Source organism: Camelus ferus, chromosome 15 (genome assembly GCF_009834535.1).
Source record: "Camelus ferus isolate YT-003-E chromosome 15, BCGSAC_Cfer_1.0, whole genome shotgun sequence".
Taxonomy (NCBI): Eukaryota; Metazoa; Chordata; class Mammalia; order Artiodactyla; family Camelidae; genus Camelus; species Camelus ferus.
Genome location: NC_045710.1, coordinates 995886 through 1009928, shown reverse-complemented (window position 1 = coordinate 1009928; position 14043 = coordinate 995886). Strand labels below are relative to the sequence as shown.

At 57.8% G+C, this 14043-nt stretch overlaps 1 protein-coding gene across 6 annotated transcripts in view; it reads left to right on the top strand.

Moving 5' to 3' along the window:
• Window positions 1-14043, top strand: part of PXDN (peroxidasin) — a 60913-nt gene that overhangs the window by 12809 nt on the left and 34061 nt on the right. For all 6 annotated transcript variants that reach the window (XR_004326075.1, XR_004326074.1, XR_004326076.1 and 3 more), the window contains exons 2-3: window positions 10613-10684; window positions 11615-11686. Coding sequence is in view for 3 of the 6 variants with exons in the window: in XM_032496945.1 (XP_032352836.1) it covers window positions 10613-10684; window positions 11615-11686 (144 nt within the window). In the remaining 3 variants the exon portion in view is untranslated. The remainder of the gene's footprint in view (window positions 1-10612; window positions 10685-11614; window positions 11687-14043) is intronic.

Below are 14043 nucleotides of genomic sequence, written 5' to 3'. Positions count from 1 at the left end.
TGTCTCCTGGACCTGGAGCTGGAGCCGCTGAAGGCCACGGGGGGGATGGGGGAGGCCGTCCTGGGCAGGACGCCCATTGGACCGAGGTACCCAGAGCTCGTCCAGGGGGCTGCAGCTCAGCGTGGGGCCGGCCCCGAGCTTTCCTGACGTGCACCCCTGGGGTCAGGCTCTCCCCCTCGAAGCCTCACCCTCCAGCTGTGGAGATTTGCTGAGGCACGAGGAAGGGGATGTGTGTGCGATTCTGGTTGCAGAGCCTGCAGGGTGGACGCTCTGGGGCGGAAGCTGTTTCATTACCACAATCCGGGTTTACTGAACCTTGAGATTGGGCGTGGGGCTGTGCCAGGGCAGTCGGGAGGGGAGCACGCTCCTTGCTGGGCTGGGAAGACAGCGGCTGGAGGCCTGGGTTGGGGGCGGCTGGGTTCTTCCCTCCCGGTGGCTGCAGGCAGGGGCTCCCGGGGCGGGGCTGTTCCCTTATCCTTTGCTCTACCCTTAATTGAGCAGATACTTGAGATGCAAACAGGAAATACCGCTCAGCGTAGTTTTCAGTGCATTTTAGATGGTCAGTTTTCTCTCCCACAGACCAAACCCAGATGTCCAAGAAGCGTCTACGTTCCTTTTGGGAGGCAGGCCTGGAAGGTGCCTTTCATGGTCCTGGAATTGTGAGCTCCCACCCTTCCCTGCACGTCCAACGTTAATTATTTGCTAAGAATTAAAGACCTTAACAATGGAGATTTGGAGTTACTCTCACTGAAAGAAAAGCCTGGATTGGCAGAGATGGGACGATTTTGCCCTTCACAGGACTGGGTTAATAGCCTCCCTTTCTGTGTGGAAAACGAGAGGACCGCCGCGTGGAGAGCTCCTTCCTCAGGAGAAGCGGGACTGCAGACGACACGGGAGAGGAGGGGTTCACCCGCGGGATGGGGGCTCCGCGCATCTGAAGTCCTCGCTCAGTTCCTGCTGCTCTTCCTGCTCAAGGCTTCCTCTGGGGGAAGGGAGCCCAGATTAGGCTCGTCGCTTCCTGGGCTGAAACAATATTTCTAAAAATCCATAACCAGCTGAGCAGCACTTTAACTTTTAAAAATAGCAGTTAAAGTGGATGCAGTTAGTCATCACTGTTCCTTATTCAGAATGCGGGATATTTGTGTTGTCATGGCAACAGGGGGCTAAACATTAACCCTGAGCATCTGTTTCTTGTGCGTTTTCTGTTGTTGTCTAGTTTCCTTAGATCAGTGCTTGTGTCACCCCATCCATCTACCCATCAGCCCTTTCTTCCATCTACCCGTCCACCCGCCCATCACTGTATCTTCTACCCTTTGATCCATAACCATCCATCTGTCCATGCTTCCATCTATCCGCCTATCCATTCGTCCATCTGTCCATCCATCCATTCCCTCATCCATCCATCCATCCATCCAGTCATGCATTCCTCCTTCCGTAACCACCCACCCACTCACTACCCCTCCATCCGTCCGCCCGCCCCCCCACCATGTGTTCCTCCCTCCGCCCCCATCCGCCCTCCCGCGTCCTGGTGTCTTTGTCAAGCGTCCAGCACTGGGGCTGAGACCGGCAGACCCTCCTGCTGTAAGGCACCGGTGGCGCAGGGAGTGCTGCGTGGTGGGGCGTCTCTAGCTGACGCAGCCCTGTCCTGCTCCCGCCCGCCCGCCCGCTGTGGTTCAGAAGTGGGGCTGGCAGTCCAGCTGGAGGGTTGGAGAAAGGACACAGCTTGGGGAGCACTTCCTCAGACTCCAGCCTCTCTTCTCCTAAGCTCAGGGAGCACTGGCTTTAAAACCAGCTCTGTGGTTCTTTACTGAGAGACGCCTCCTTCTCATCCTTCAGTGGTTCCTCAGAGACTGGTGTCTCGCAGCCTCTCTCAGCTGGGTCCTGCGCGAAGGAAGCCCAACAGAAAACGATCAGAGTGCTTATCTCCTCTGTTCTTTCAAGGAGCCTGCCTAGCTGGTATCTGGATGCTGGAAATGACCCAGCTCATTACATGCAGTGGGCGCTGCTTAAGGCTTCTCACTCTGTCACTGAGAAGGCCTGTGAGACCATAAGAAGTCTGAACATCAGTGCAAGGAGGGAGGACTGTCCCAGCTTCCCCACCAGGGAGTGGCTGGTGGGGCAGGGCGGGCTGGTAACGTGGGAAGGTGAAGAGGTCCCAGCAGGAAACCTTCAGGAGGGACCACCTTGGCTAAATAAGGTTTATCTTTTTTTTTTTTAATGGAAGTACTGAGGATTGAACCCAGGACTTTGTGCACGCTAAGCATGTGCTCTACCACAGAGCTCTACCCTCTCCCTCCGTAAGGTTTATGTTTATTCCTATGTGGGGCTCCTTTTTGTGTCCCCTCCCTCGGAGCCTTTCCTGATGGTTGCCCTCTGACCCATCCCTTGCAAGCCCTTTGGGTTTGTCACTTGCCCCTCGCTTCCTTGTCCTGTGGTATTTTCTGGTTATGAGACAGTCTCATGCAGCTCTGTGCAGTGTCCTCTCACTCACTAAGTAACTTGGGGTATGTGTCCTGTCTTCCTGAAGACGCGAGTTGTGTGTCTGTGGGAAGCTTCTCCGGTTAGATACTCTCAGAGCCTCTTGGGTGGAGAGTAACTATTTGATATCAGTATGTTTTGATTCCATTTTTGATCCATTTCCTCAGTGGAGGTAATTAAAACACAGCCTGATTTGAGGCTCTTAGAAAAGCAATAGGCAAAAGTCAGTCTGTTTTGGTGGCGCCCGAAAGCTGCTTCCTGGGCTGGGTTTGTGCTGAGGGGCTTGACTTCCAGCTTGCCGCTTGGCTGAGTCCTGGACGAGTGCCAGTGGGATAACATGATTTATCCGTTTATTTTGCTGAACTCAAAGCACGAGCTCTGTCTGTCTCTGCAAGAACAACCTCAACCCGTTCAGTTGTTCAAATTATAATATTTGTTGTAACAAGTAGGCTACTTCCCAGCACGCAGGGCTATCTGTGATGGCTGCTTTGTGTGTCAACTTGGCTGGGCCCCAGCGCCCAGATATTTGGTCAGACATTGTTCTAGAAGTTTCTGTGAAGGTGTTTTTAGAGCAGATGAACGTGAAGTCAGGGTAAAACAGAGTGCCCTCCACAACGCAGGTGGGCCACATCCCACCAGTCGAAGGGCCCAGGGGCAGAGCAGGACGGGCCCAGGGGCAGAGCAGGACGGGACCAGCCGCGGACGGGGCGACCCCTGGACTGGACAGTGGCTCTTTCTTGGGTGTCCAGCCTGCAGGTTCACCCTGCCAACCTGGGACCTGCTGAGACTGCACAGTAAGTCTCTCCTTGAAGTAAATCAGCCTCTCCCTCTGCCTCTCTCCACACACAGACACGCTCCCACACACACACACTCACACGCTCACACACACACACATGCTCACATGCACACACACGCTCACACACACACACTCACATGCACACACACGCTCACATGCACACACACGCTCTCATGTACATGCTCACATGCACACATGCTCACATGCACCCACACACTCACATGCTCACACACACACATGCTCAAATGCACACACACACACATGCACACACACACATGCACACACGCTCACATGCACACACGCTCGCATGTACACACACTCACATGCTCACATGCACACACGCTCACATGCACACATGCTCACAAGCACACATGCTGTCATGTACACGCTCACATGTACACACACATGCTCACATGCACACATGCTCTCATGTACATGCTCACATGTACACACACACATGTACAGACACACACTCACATGCTCACATGCACACACGCTCACACATGTCCTGTTGGTTCTTTTTCTCAGGGGAACCCTGTCAGATGCAGGGTCCATGTCGAGTTTCCTGTGGCCCGGGTTCTCGGCCACAGCTGGTTGGATCTATGTGGATGCCAGGTCCAGAACAGTCAGTCCCAGTTCTGGCCAGTTTCCCAAGATCAGGCTTAGCTCGGACAGAAGTCTCTCTGGGGAAGAGGGACTCGAAGACACTCAGGGACTGAACTTCAGGCTGGCAGCGGTGCTGAGACGGGCAGGCTGTGCTGCAGGGGGTCCAGGGGGCCAGAGGCCTGGGAGAGGCTCCGCGCCCCGGGGACAGCGGGGAGCGGAGGCCGTGCAGGAGGTGCCAGAGCAGACAGGTGGACACCTGGACGTCTGGCTGGGTGGATGCGAAAGCACGTCTGGCCCGGGAGAGGGCCCCGCCGAGACAAGCTGGTGTCTACAGCTGCCTCTGTTCCTGTTCGGGGCTGTTCTTGTTGAACGAGTTTTTATTCCTTGAGCCCAAAACTTGATTACTTTGTTTAAAATTATTTTTAAAAAGGAAAGGAAAAAACCCATCTTTTGGTTATGTCTGATTACCTCAGTGAAACCATGCATTTATGATTTTTAAGGCATTAAGGAAAGGAAAAAACCCATCTTTTGGTTATGTCTGATTACCTCAGTGAAACCATGCATTTATGATTTTTAAGGCATTAAGGAAAAGAAAAAGCCCGTAGTTCTTGGGGCATGCACACCTTGTCTTCCCTGCACAACTGTTTCCTAATTTCCGTGTTACTGATTCACTGCCCTTCCACAGGGAGGTCCTCTGCGCCCGCGCCCCACCCTGCACTCCCCCACGCCCTCCGCCGCTTCGTCTGTGCCTTCTCCTCTGTGCTGAGGTCACGCTGGTGCACACCAGGCCGGCCTCAGCGTCTCCTGTGTGCCGCTCCCTGCTCACCCGAGCTGTCAGCCTCTGTGCACGCGGTCACCGTCCTGACTCACTGAGCACCTGGTTTCCAGGTGAGGCCCCTGCACAGCTGCAGGGCTGATGTCAGGGCCCCGCAGGTGGCAGGTCAGGGGTGGTGCCTGGAGCAGGCACGGTGTCTGAGTCAGTGTGGCGGCCGATGCCTGGAGCGCGTGCAGGGCCCGGGAGAGACCCTCCAGCAGGGACTTCTCGTCTCTGATGGTCGTTCCTGCTCTGCGTGTGCAGCCGGCCTGCCGTTCTAATTCTGGGATCCCTCCTGCACGAGTCTCTCCTATAAATCGCCCCTTTCCCACGTTGGCAGTTTCACCATCGGGGATGTGGGGAGTCTCCTGGGGCTGTTTTCCTGCAGGAATTTATGGATCCGGGGCTGGCGCAGGAAGTCCTTTCCTCTCTGATCCTGTCTCACTGGCCAGTCTCCTGCTCTGCTGGTCTCACCTCATGCAGCCCCCAGAGGAGAGGCAGTGGCACCACCTGCTTGCTGTGGATGAGCAAACTGAGGATCAGAGAGGTCAAGGCATTTGTCCAGGATTGCACAGCTGGTGAGGAGCAGAGGAGAGAGTTGAACCCGGGCCTGCTCTGTGCTTCCCTGAGTGACATCCCCTACCTGCCGCCAGACTGGGACTGACAGACCTGCTCAGAGCACTTGTCGGGGTGACCCTGGCCTGGAGGGGGCGTAGCTGTGTGGACACACGTGTGCACACAAGTGTAGGGAGGGAGGGAAGTCTTCCAGGCAGTGTGGCGGCTTTGCGGAGGGGCGTGAGGCTCGTAGGGCCTGCTTAGGGCAGGACTCATGCCAGGCCCCGCCGTGCACACTACAGGCTCTCGGGCACCACGGGAGCGGGAAGCCTGGAGACCCACCGGTGGGGCCCGCGGTGTCGCCCAGACTCCCCCGCACACGGTGCCCTGTCCTTCCCATGCAGGACGGCTCACCCGCGCCGGGTCCTGCCTTGGCCACGGGAGGTTGCGGTCCAGCCCTTTGAGTGGAGGCGGTGCTGGGCTCCCACGGCCGCCAGGCTGGCGCGAGGCTGTTGTCTGAGGGCTGCTTTCTGGGCTGTTTCTAATCAGGCGGCCTCGCAGACACGCTGAGTCGGGCAGACCGGATTTCACGCTTGCCCAGGCTGCTGTTTTGGCGCCTCGTTTGCTGAGAGACAGGAGTGGGGCCCTTTCCCCTAATGATGCTGCTGTCCGCACCAGGCACCCGTGCCGTGGGCTTCCGGGGACAGAATGGAAAGGCCTTGGGAAAAGTCTTCAGTACGCGGTTCCTGGGATCACCGGGGCACAGGCAGGGCTGGGGTCGGCTGCCAGCCCCCCAGACGGTCACGGTCTGGTCCCGTGGACGCCTGCGCGGCTGAGACCCGGCCTGGGAGATGCCCGTGCTTGGGCACCGTGTTTACGATGACCACACGGAAGCCAGCCCTTGGGGCTGAGGTTGGTGGGGCCCTACAAGCTCACACAGGCAGGGACCCGCCGGGATGTGAGGTGTGTACGAGCTCCAGCTCACATCCCCTCTGGGCCCAGGGCTGCCACTGTGGTCTGCGTCCCCGGACCTTGGACGGTCCCTTCGCTGCTGCGACCTCCCAATCCCCTCGCCCTTGCTGGTGCCAGCCCCCAGGCGGGAGCCACGCGCTGCGTCCACGGCTGCGTGAGGCTGAGGTGGCCTTGCCCTAAAGTCATAGTTTCTGGGCGCCCCTGAGGGACTCCTGCGCTGAGACCCTCTGAGTGTGGGGGCTGCACGACCCAGAGATGGTCCCCTGACACGGGCCTGACACACTTAGTGCCTGGCGGGGAGATCCCTGGCCGTGTGTGACGATCACCGCGGAGGCGAGGGTTCCTGGGTCACTGTGCACGTGCGTGGCCTCTTCTCCCTCTGTGATCTTGCCCAGGGGCGTGGGGGCTGTCACCGGTGTTGTACGGAGAAGTCCCTCCCTGCTCGGTGAGCTCTGCTGCTCCGGATGAGCAGTTTTCGGGCGCTCCTGGGGCGGGTAGGGTGTCTGCAGCCCCCGTGCGCTGCGCCCACTTCCTGGGGAGTTTCCAGAAGGTCCTTGTTTGTTGGGGAAGCCCGGAAGCCCTGGTGGCGACAGGTGACCGGGCGGCACGGGCACTGGGGGACAGGCGATGCCCGCGCGGCCCTGCCCCCACTCCCAGCCCCGCCCCCGAGGCCTGGCAGGGAGAGCTGAGGGAGCGTTTAGAGCAGGTGCTTTCCTGTTAGCGTTGTCGGTGGAGGTGTTGTTGTGCTTGTGAGAGGAATCATCGCTCTTGGAAAGCAACCGAGGCCCCCGTGCGTGTGTCGTAGCGCGGGGGCCGGATGACACTCTGCGGCCTCGCCCTGTGGGTCGGGCCCCTCGTCTCCTCAGGCGCACGTGGACACTACTGTGAAGCTGAAACATGAGGGGCTTGGAGTACGCAGTGAGTTTTAACTACCTTGTAATTGGTCTGCGCTTAGTGTAAGCTCTGTGTCACAGGGACACGTGGGCTAAAGGTCAGGAGGATATGGGGGGGTGCCCGCTGTATGTGTGCGCACAGATGCCACTCATGTGTCCACACGCCCTCGTACATACGTGTGCATCACACACGCACCACTGCTGCCTCCTGGCATCACTGAGAGCCGTGACCGTCAAACCTCACCTGGAGACAGGATCACGGTGCAGAGTCCCGGGCCCCAGCCCCAGAATTTCTGAGTCTGCGGATTTGGAGTGGGTCCCAGAATCCCTTTTGTAACAAGTTCCTGGGGGACCACGCTGAGGGCACTGCTAAGAGAGCTCTCACTCGGCGACTCAGGTAACAAACTGAGTGATGAGTAGCAAGTAGGTTACTAAAGTAATAAATCCGTCCAGGAGCTCCCACAGAGCAGGGCTGGCTCAGGTGGGAAGCAGCCCCTGAGGTTGGCGGCTGTGCCCCTGGGTCCAGGTCATGCTTTGGAGTGACCGTGGCTCCTCCTCCCCACGGGTTATCAGCCCTGGCCTGTCTGTCTGGGCTGAGGTCTCAGGGCCTCTGACTTTCTGCACCCCCCCCCCCGCTGCTCCAGAAGACGCCCCCGAGTGTGAGTGTGTGCGTGCCGGGCGTGCGAGCACCTCCCTCTGCAGAGGGAGGGATGATTGCTCGCGCCGTGTGCTCGCCCTCCCCGCCGTGTGCTCGCTGTGGCCGAGCGCTCGCGGTGGGTGGGTCAGGCTACGTGGTGAGTCTGGGCCCAGCTCTTGTGTTTGCAGTTCTGGGACCTCAGCTTGGTGCTTTTTTACCGTGAGTCCCCTTTCGTGGGAAAGAGGCCCTCTGAGCGCCTCCCGGGGCTGTAATTGTGCTTCCCCTGATTTCTGGCTGAGAGAGTAGGGGGCTGACGTGACTGCTTCTGAGAAGTTGTGAAGCGCCCCCTTCACAGACTGCACTGTCCGGTAGGAGCCTGATGTGACCCACGTATATAATGTAAACTTTCCAGCAGCTTCAATAAAAGTTGGAAAGAAACAGGTTAATTTTACTAAGACTATAACTGTATATAAACACAGTTCTGTTTCAATGTAATGATCAGTGTGCAGGTTTATCAATGACGTATGTAAATTAGATTTTTCGTACCAGGTGGCTGAGATCTGGTGTGCGAGTCCCACTGGCCCCAGGCCCCCAGCAGGCTGGCCGCCCCAGGCTGCTCGGGGCTGGTGTGCGGGGCTGCTGCCTTGGCACCTCCCTCCGTTGCACCGACCAGGGGACAGTTGGTCCAGAGCCTCTCCTGCTGCCCACTTGGGTCTGATCTCATGGTGCCAAGTCCTCCCTCCCTGTTGGTCTGCTTTCTGGTTCCCCCAGTGGCCCCCTGTGGCCTGGGGCTTATGGACAAGGGGGTGGAGCCTGGGGCTGCATGTTTTCAAGCTGCGGTCTTGACTCTGAACTTGAAACTCGGTTCTTGAGTAAATAGTGTTCTGGGTGACACTTCCTCCCGGCTCCCACTGAGACTCGTGGCCCAGGCCATCTCGGGGCTTCTGGGTGACACGTCCTCCTGGCTCCCACTGAGACATGTGGCCCAGGCCGTCTTGGGGCTTCTGGGTGACACGTCCTCACGGCCCCCACTGAGGCGCGTGGCCCAGGCCGTCTCGGGGGCTTCCCCTCATGTTGGGTCTTCTGTGCAAACCCTGTGAAAGCTCAGTGTCCAGCGAGGTAAGAGAACACAGGTCGTCTGGTTTACACTGAAGTCTCGGCTGGCCAGAGTTCCCTCTACATTCAGACTCCAGAATCTGCGTCCCCCAGAGGTCCTCCCCATGTGTCCTCCCCTCCCAGCCCCTCCCCGGGGGCGGGAGGGTGGAATCCGCTCTGTTCTGCACACGAATGTGAGCAGCTGTTTACTAGAAAACCAGGCTGTGCGTGCAGGGGAGGAGCACGCTGCTGGGCCGCAGGGTCATCAGAGAGAGCGAGCCAGGGTGAGGGTCTGTGCTGCCCACGATGGTGGCGGGGGACCCGAGAACCTGAGCCGAAGCAGGGAGGGAGATGCCGGGGCGCTGCGCCTCACTGCTGACCCCCGCGCCAGACGCTGGTCATTTTAGTGACTCAAACGCTCCCTGAGCTGCCTCTTACCGTGCCGTTAAGTAGAACCCTTTCCGGAAGTCAGTTACAGTATTAAACTAGCTCAAAATAATCGGATTCCTGAGAAGATCGTGACACTAAAAACTCAGCAAGCATCACAAGAGAGCTGTCCACCCGCTCGGGCCCAGGGCCAGGGTGGCCCCAGGGCCCCGTGGGGGTCCCCGGCGCTGTCGCGACAGGGCATCGATGACCCGATACAGGCGGAGGTCTCCTCCCGCAGCCCCGGAGGCTGCAAGTCCAAAGCCAGGAGTCGGTGGGGCTGGGGCTGGTCCCGCTGCGCCCCGAGGGCGATCTGTGCCCACTCCCAGCTCTGCAGGGTCTTGGCGGTCCTCACGTGGAGCCCCCGTGTGCCTTCCTCCCAGTCTCCCCTCTTACAGGGACTCCAGCTGTGCTGGACCAGGGCCACCCAATGACCTCACTCTCCCGTGGTCACCTCTGTAAGGACTCTGTCTCCAAGTATGGTCCCGTCTGAGGCCCTGGGGGTCGGGCTGCAACATGTGAACTTGAGGGGGGTCGCAGTTCAACCCATAATAATTCCTGTTGGACTGTGACAGGAGGGGTTACGCCTGTGAGCGTGGAATTTAACTTCTCTACGACTCCTTGGTAAAGAAAGCGGTCTTGTCTAATTCTCAGTGACTTTCAGACCTGTTAAACTGCTGGATTTTAGTTCAGGCCGGAGCGGGCGGGCGTGGGCATCTCTGTGGACCACCTGCCCCTGCTCGCGGCCCCGGGGCCGGCGCGCCTCCCCTGCCGGGCCAGCGTGTGGCTCGCGCTCTGGGCTCTCGGGGCGCCCCCTCTGCCCCGGCGAGGCTGAGGTGCACACACTGAGTAGCTCGGCTCTGCCAGTTTGCCAGCCGAGTGAGCTTTGTGGCTTTGAGCCCTTCAGCCTGAAGTTGCTCGCTGAGAACATCACAGGTGGTTGCTAGCCAGCCAGTTCCCGCCCAGAAGCCACGGGGCGAACGCCGCTGCGTCTCCACGCTGGCCCCGCGGCGGTCTCCCAGAGTCCCTGCAGCCCCCGGCGGTGCTCGCTGGCGTCATGCTGAGAGCCTGGAGCGCCCTGCGGCCGGGACGCGGGATCCGCGCTGCCTCTGGGTACCTGTTGCTCAGACCAGCTTCTGCCCTGTGAGGGGTCAGCTGTCGCCCCGACGAGTGTCCTGTGTTTCTTGCCTCCTCCTGCGGGCGGTTCACCCAGGAGTGAGCTGCGAGGCTGTGTGTCTCAGCCGCTCCACCAGCGTTTGGGGACGGGGTAGTTCACAGGGACGCAGGGCTGGGGTCGGCAGCAGATTCTCTCTGTAAACGTGTTTCTTGTTTCTTCACAGGGATCTTCGTTTTAACAGAATCAGAGAGATCCAGCCGGGGGCGTTCAGGGGGCTGAGAAACTTGAACACACTGTAAGTCTCCCCGTTGTCCTGGGCACCAGTAGGAAACAGGTGCAGAAACCATCACGTTATCGCATCCCTGTCCGTTCCCCTCCCCCTCCCGCGTGTCCTGGACGCTGCGGCCACCCCACTGCCCCCGACGGGCAGGCGTGGCTGGCGAGGCGGAGGTGGAGCCTGACAGAGGGTCATGCACTCGAAACCCTGGATTCAGGGGCCCTTGTGGGGTTCGTCCCTCTGTCTTGTGTGATGCCCAAGAGCCTGTCTGTCCTCTGTGGGTGTGTCCTGTCCCAGGCCTGTGCCGGTTCACATCTGCCCCCGCAGCGTGGACCCCTGGGGGGTTGGGGTACCGTCCGGCTGTGCCCCAGTGTCTAGCCCGCAAAGATAGAGCAGTGCTGGGTGGTTCTGCAGCCAACTCCAGGCTGCCGTGGGCTGTGCCGAGCCAGGTGGGAGGCAGTGCTTGGGTTCTGCCCAGGAGGTGACCTTGGCGCAGGGGGTGTGTGGGCCATGGAGGTCGGGAACTGTCACCACTGCCCTGTGGGCCTGGAGGGAGGGCGTGTGGCTCAGGACCCCGGCTCCCTCCCTGTGAATCAGGCTGCTCATCGGCAGAGACCCACTTCAGGGACACCCCTGGCCTCCCAGCGGGCGGGAGTGGGGACTGTGAGACACAGCAGGGTGGGGAGGGAGGGCTTCCTTCTCTGCTGTGTCCAGAGCTGAGGCAGGGTGGGCGGATGCGGACACCGGTTCCTGGAGAAAACTGGCCGGAGGGAGGGTGAGACCCCCAACGTGCTGTCGGCTGAGTGGGCCTGCGCTCGGCGGACGCTGGTATTATGGCCCGTGGCCTGAGCATCCCGTGGCCTCCTCCACGGCGACCGGTGTGAGTTTCTAACAGGAGCTCAGGAGTGTTGCTGTTCTCCTCTTCTTACTGGAGCTTCCTTTCCGCAGGCTTCTCAACAACAACCAGATCAAGAGTGTGCCCAGCGGGTCGTTTGAAGACCTGGAGAACCTAAAATACCTGTAAGTGAGGACCTGGGTTTGGGCCGTTTGATCTCTGAGCTGAATGTCGCGCTGTTTGTGGTTTACGGTAAATAACATTCACGTGAAGAAGGGGTTCTGTTTTCAGAGGGCGAGTGAAGTTTGGGCTGGGGTTTCTCAAGGGAGCTGTCCTCAGCACGAAGCGTTACCTTCTGTGATGTTCAGTTTCTCCACTTCTTGAGGTGCAAGGGGGGAATTTGTGCTCAGCTGCCAACGGGAACAGCTGGCTTGCGCTTGCTGCTCAGCTCCGAGCTGCTGTCCAGCTGCGGGCGGGATGTAAGGTGCAGGTACAAGTCCCTCTGCAATGCCAGGCGCTCCTGCTAACGTCCCCCATCTTCCTCCACGCGATTTCACCGCTTATTTTTCTGTAGTTCAGCGTTGTTTTACTTTCCAAATTGACTTGAATTAATAAGCTTATTAGCATTTAAAACATCTGCTTGTTGAAGTCAGTTTTGCAGTTGGAAGATGAACTCGCCTGGCTTGATTCCTTCACAGGCACTTATTTTAAAGCTGGGAACTTTTAAGGAAACGCTCTGAGTGTGTGGCTGGTTCTGCACAGATTAGAAGTACGTGCCATGTGCTTTGAGCAAATTACTTCAGTAGCACCGTTTTAACGAGGGGTTTATCTCAGTGATTCTGGGGAGGTGTGTGAGCCTGGACGTCTTGAAGTCACTTGAGCTTTGATGAGACAGTGGTTCTGAACCGGAGGCGGCACTGACTCTGCAGGAGAAGACGTTTCCCCCCGTGAAGGGTCTGCAGGTGCCGTGTCTGGACACGTTTGTCCGTCACACTCAGTGCAGTGTGTTAGGGTTTACTTAGTAATGTTCACACCATCCCGTTTTGCTTATTTTTCTTTTTTTAATTTTATTTATTCATTTTTTTAAGAGCAAGGAAAAGTTTAATGGTCCTGCTGCTGCAGACAAGAGCCGCTCACAGATGAGGCGCCTGCGCCTTGTCGCTTATTTTTAAAACAAGGGATGGGCCTTCTGTGTTTTCTTGGGTTTTTATTTACTTACGTGTTTATGTTTTGCTTTGTTCTTTTTTTTTTTTAATTTTAAGTGCTATGCAAGCTCCAGAAGAAAGTGTTTATTTCCTAGAAGGCAGATTCAGAAATTACCCAATAAGCAGTATTTGAGGCGTGTGTATGTTTAGACTTTCAAGCATTCTTTTGTCACTTTGTATTTTGCTTTTGATTTGAATTACTTAAGAGCACCTTATTGTTTACTCTGCGAATATATTTAACATTAAGTAATTGGGATGTTTCATTTTTCACTGAAGACAGTTTTTTAAAATAATATTTTTCAGCCTGGTCTGTTGACCGGCTTGCTCTCAAGACGTCCGCGCTCCCACCTTTTTCCCCTCCTCCCGCCCAAACCTGGCCGAGAGGCCCACTGGCGGCAGGCCTCGCAGGTCCCTGGGCTGAGCAGTGGTCAGCAGTAACCGGACGAGACGGACCGTGACGAGAAGAGACACCGAGGACAGGGACGCAGCTGTGGTGGGAGGGTCCCGGGACCCCCTCCTCCGGCTGCCGTGGTTCCCGGCCCCCTCCGGTCCCCAGGCCTCACGGGGAGGGTGCGCCCCGACAGGCGCTGGTTTGGGAGACCATGCAGCGTATTCTCAGAGGCTTAGGGAGCGCACTGATGATTCCAGCCTTGCGTATTTACCAGTGCCAAGGTGTGTTTCTAGAAGCTGAGTGTCCGTATCCTCCCAGTGACTTCCACTAAGAAGTGAACCTCCTCCTTAACTAGTATTTCCTAACAGTGATGTTAGCCCTTGAGGTGGTGAGGACTCCTGTTCAAAGGGCCAACTCTGATGAAGCAGAGACTTACTTCCAGTTTATTATTAGAAGGTGATGGATACTCAGTTGTTCTCACGAAGACAGACTGCTCTGGTGTCTCTGTCAACGTGCACGGGTTAGTTCACGTATCCTTACGAGGACTCCTTTGCTCTGATTTTTTCGAAGTGCATGCAAGGTGGTGTCCATGGGCACAGAAACCTCCTGGGCTCAGGCTCACCTCCTACAGGGGTGCCCCCGGGGTGGTGACTCCCCTGAACGGGGGCTGCCCGTGGGGTGCACTCGAGAGCTTTCTGTGTACCTGCTGAACTTGAGCTGTCCCGTGAGGCCCTGCTGCTCTCCCATTTCACACACGAGGAGACCGAGGCAGAAAAACGTTGATTCTTACTCGAGACCATGTGGCTGGTGAGGAGCGTTGCAGGGACCCCTCCCCGCAGTCTGAGGAAGTGATGCTGGGCCAGGCCTCTGTCAGAGGCCCCCAGCCTCAGTCTGGGGGAAGGTTCTGGCTGGTTTGTGTTACGGCTTGTGGTTCTCCGTGAAGCAG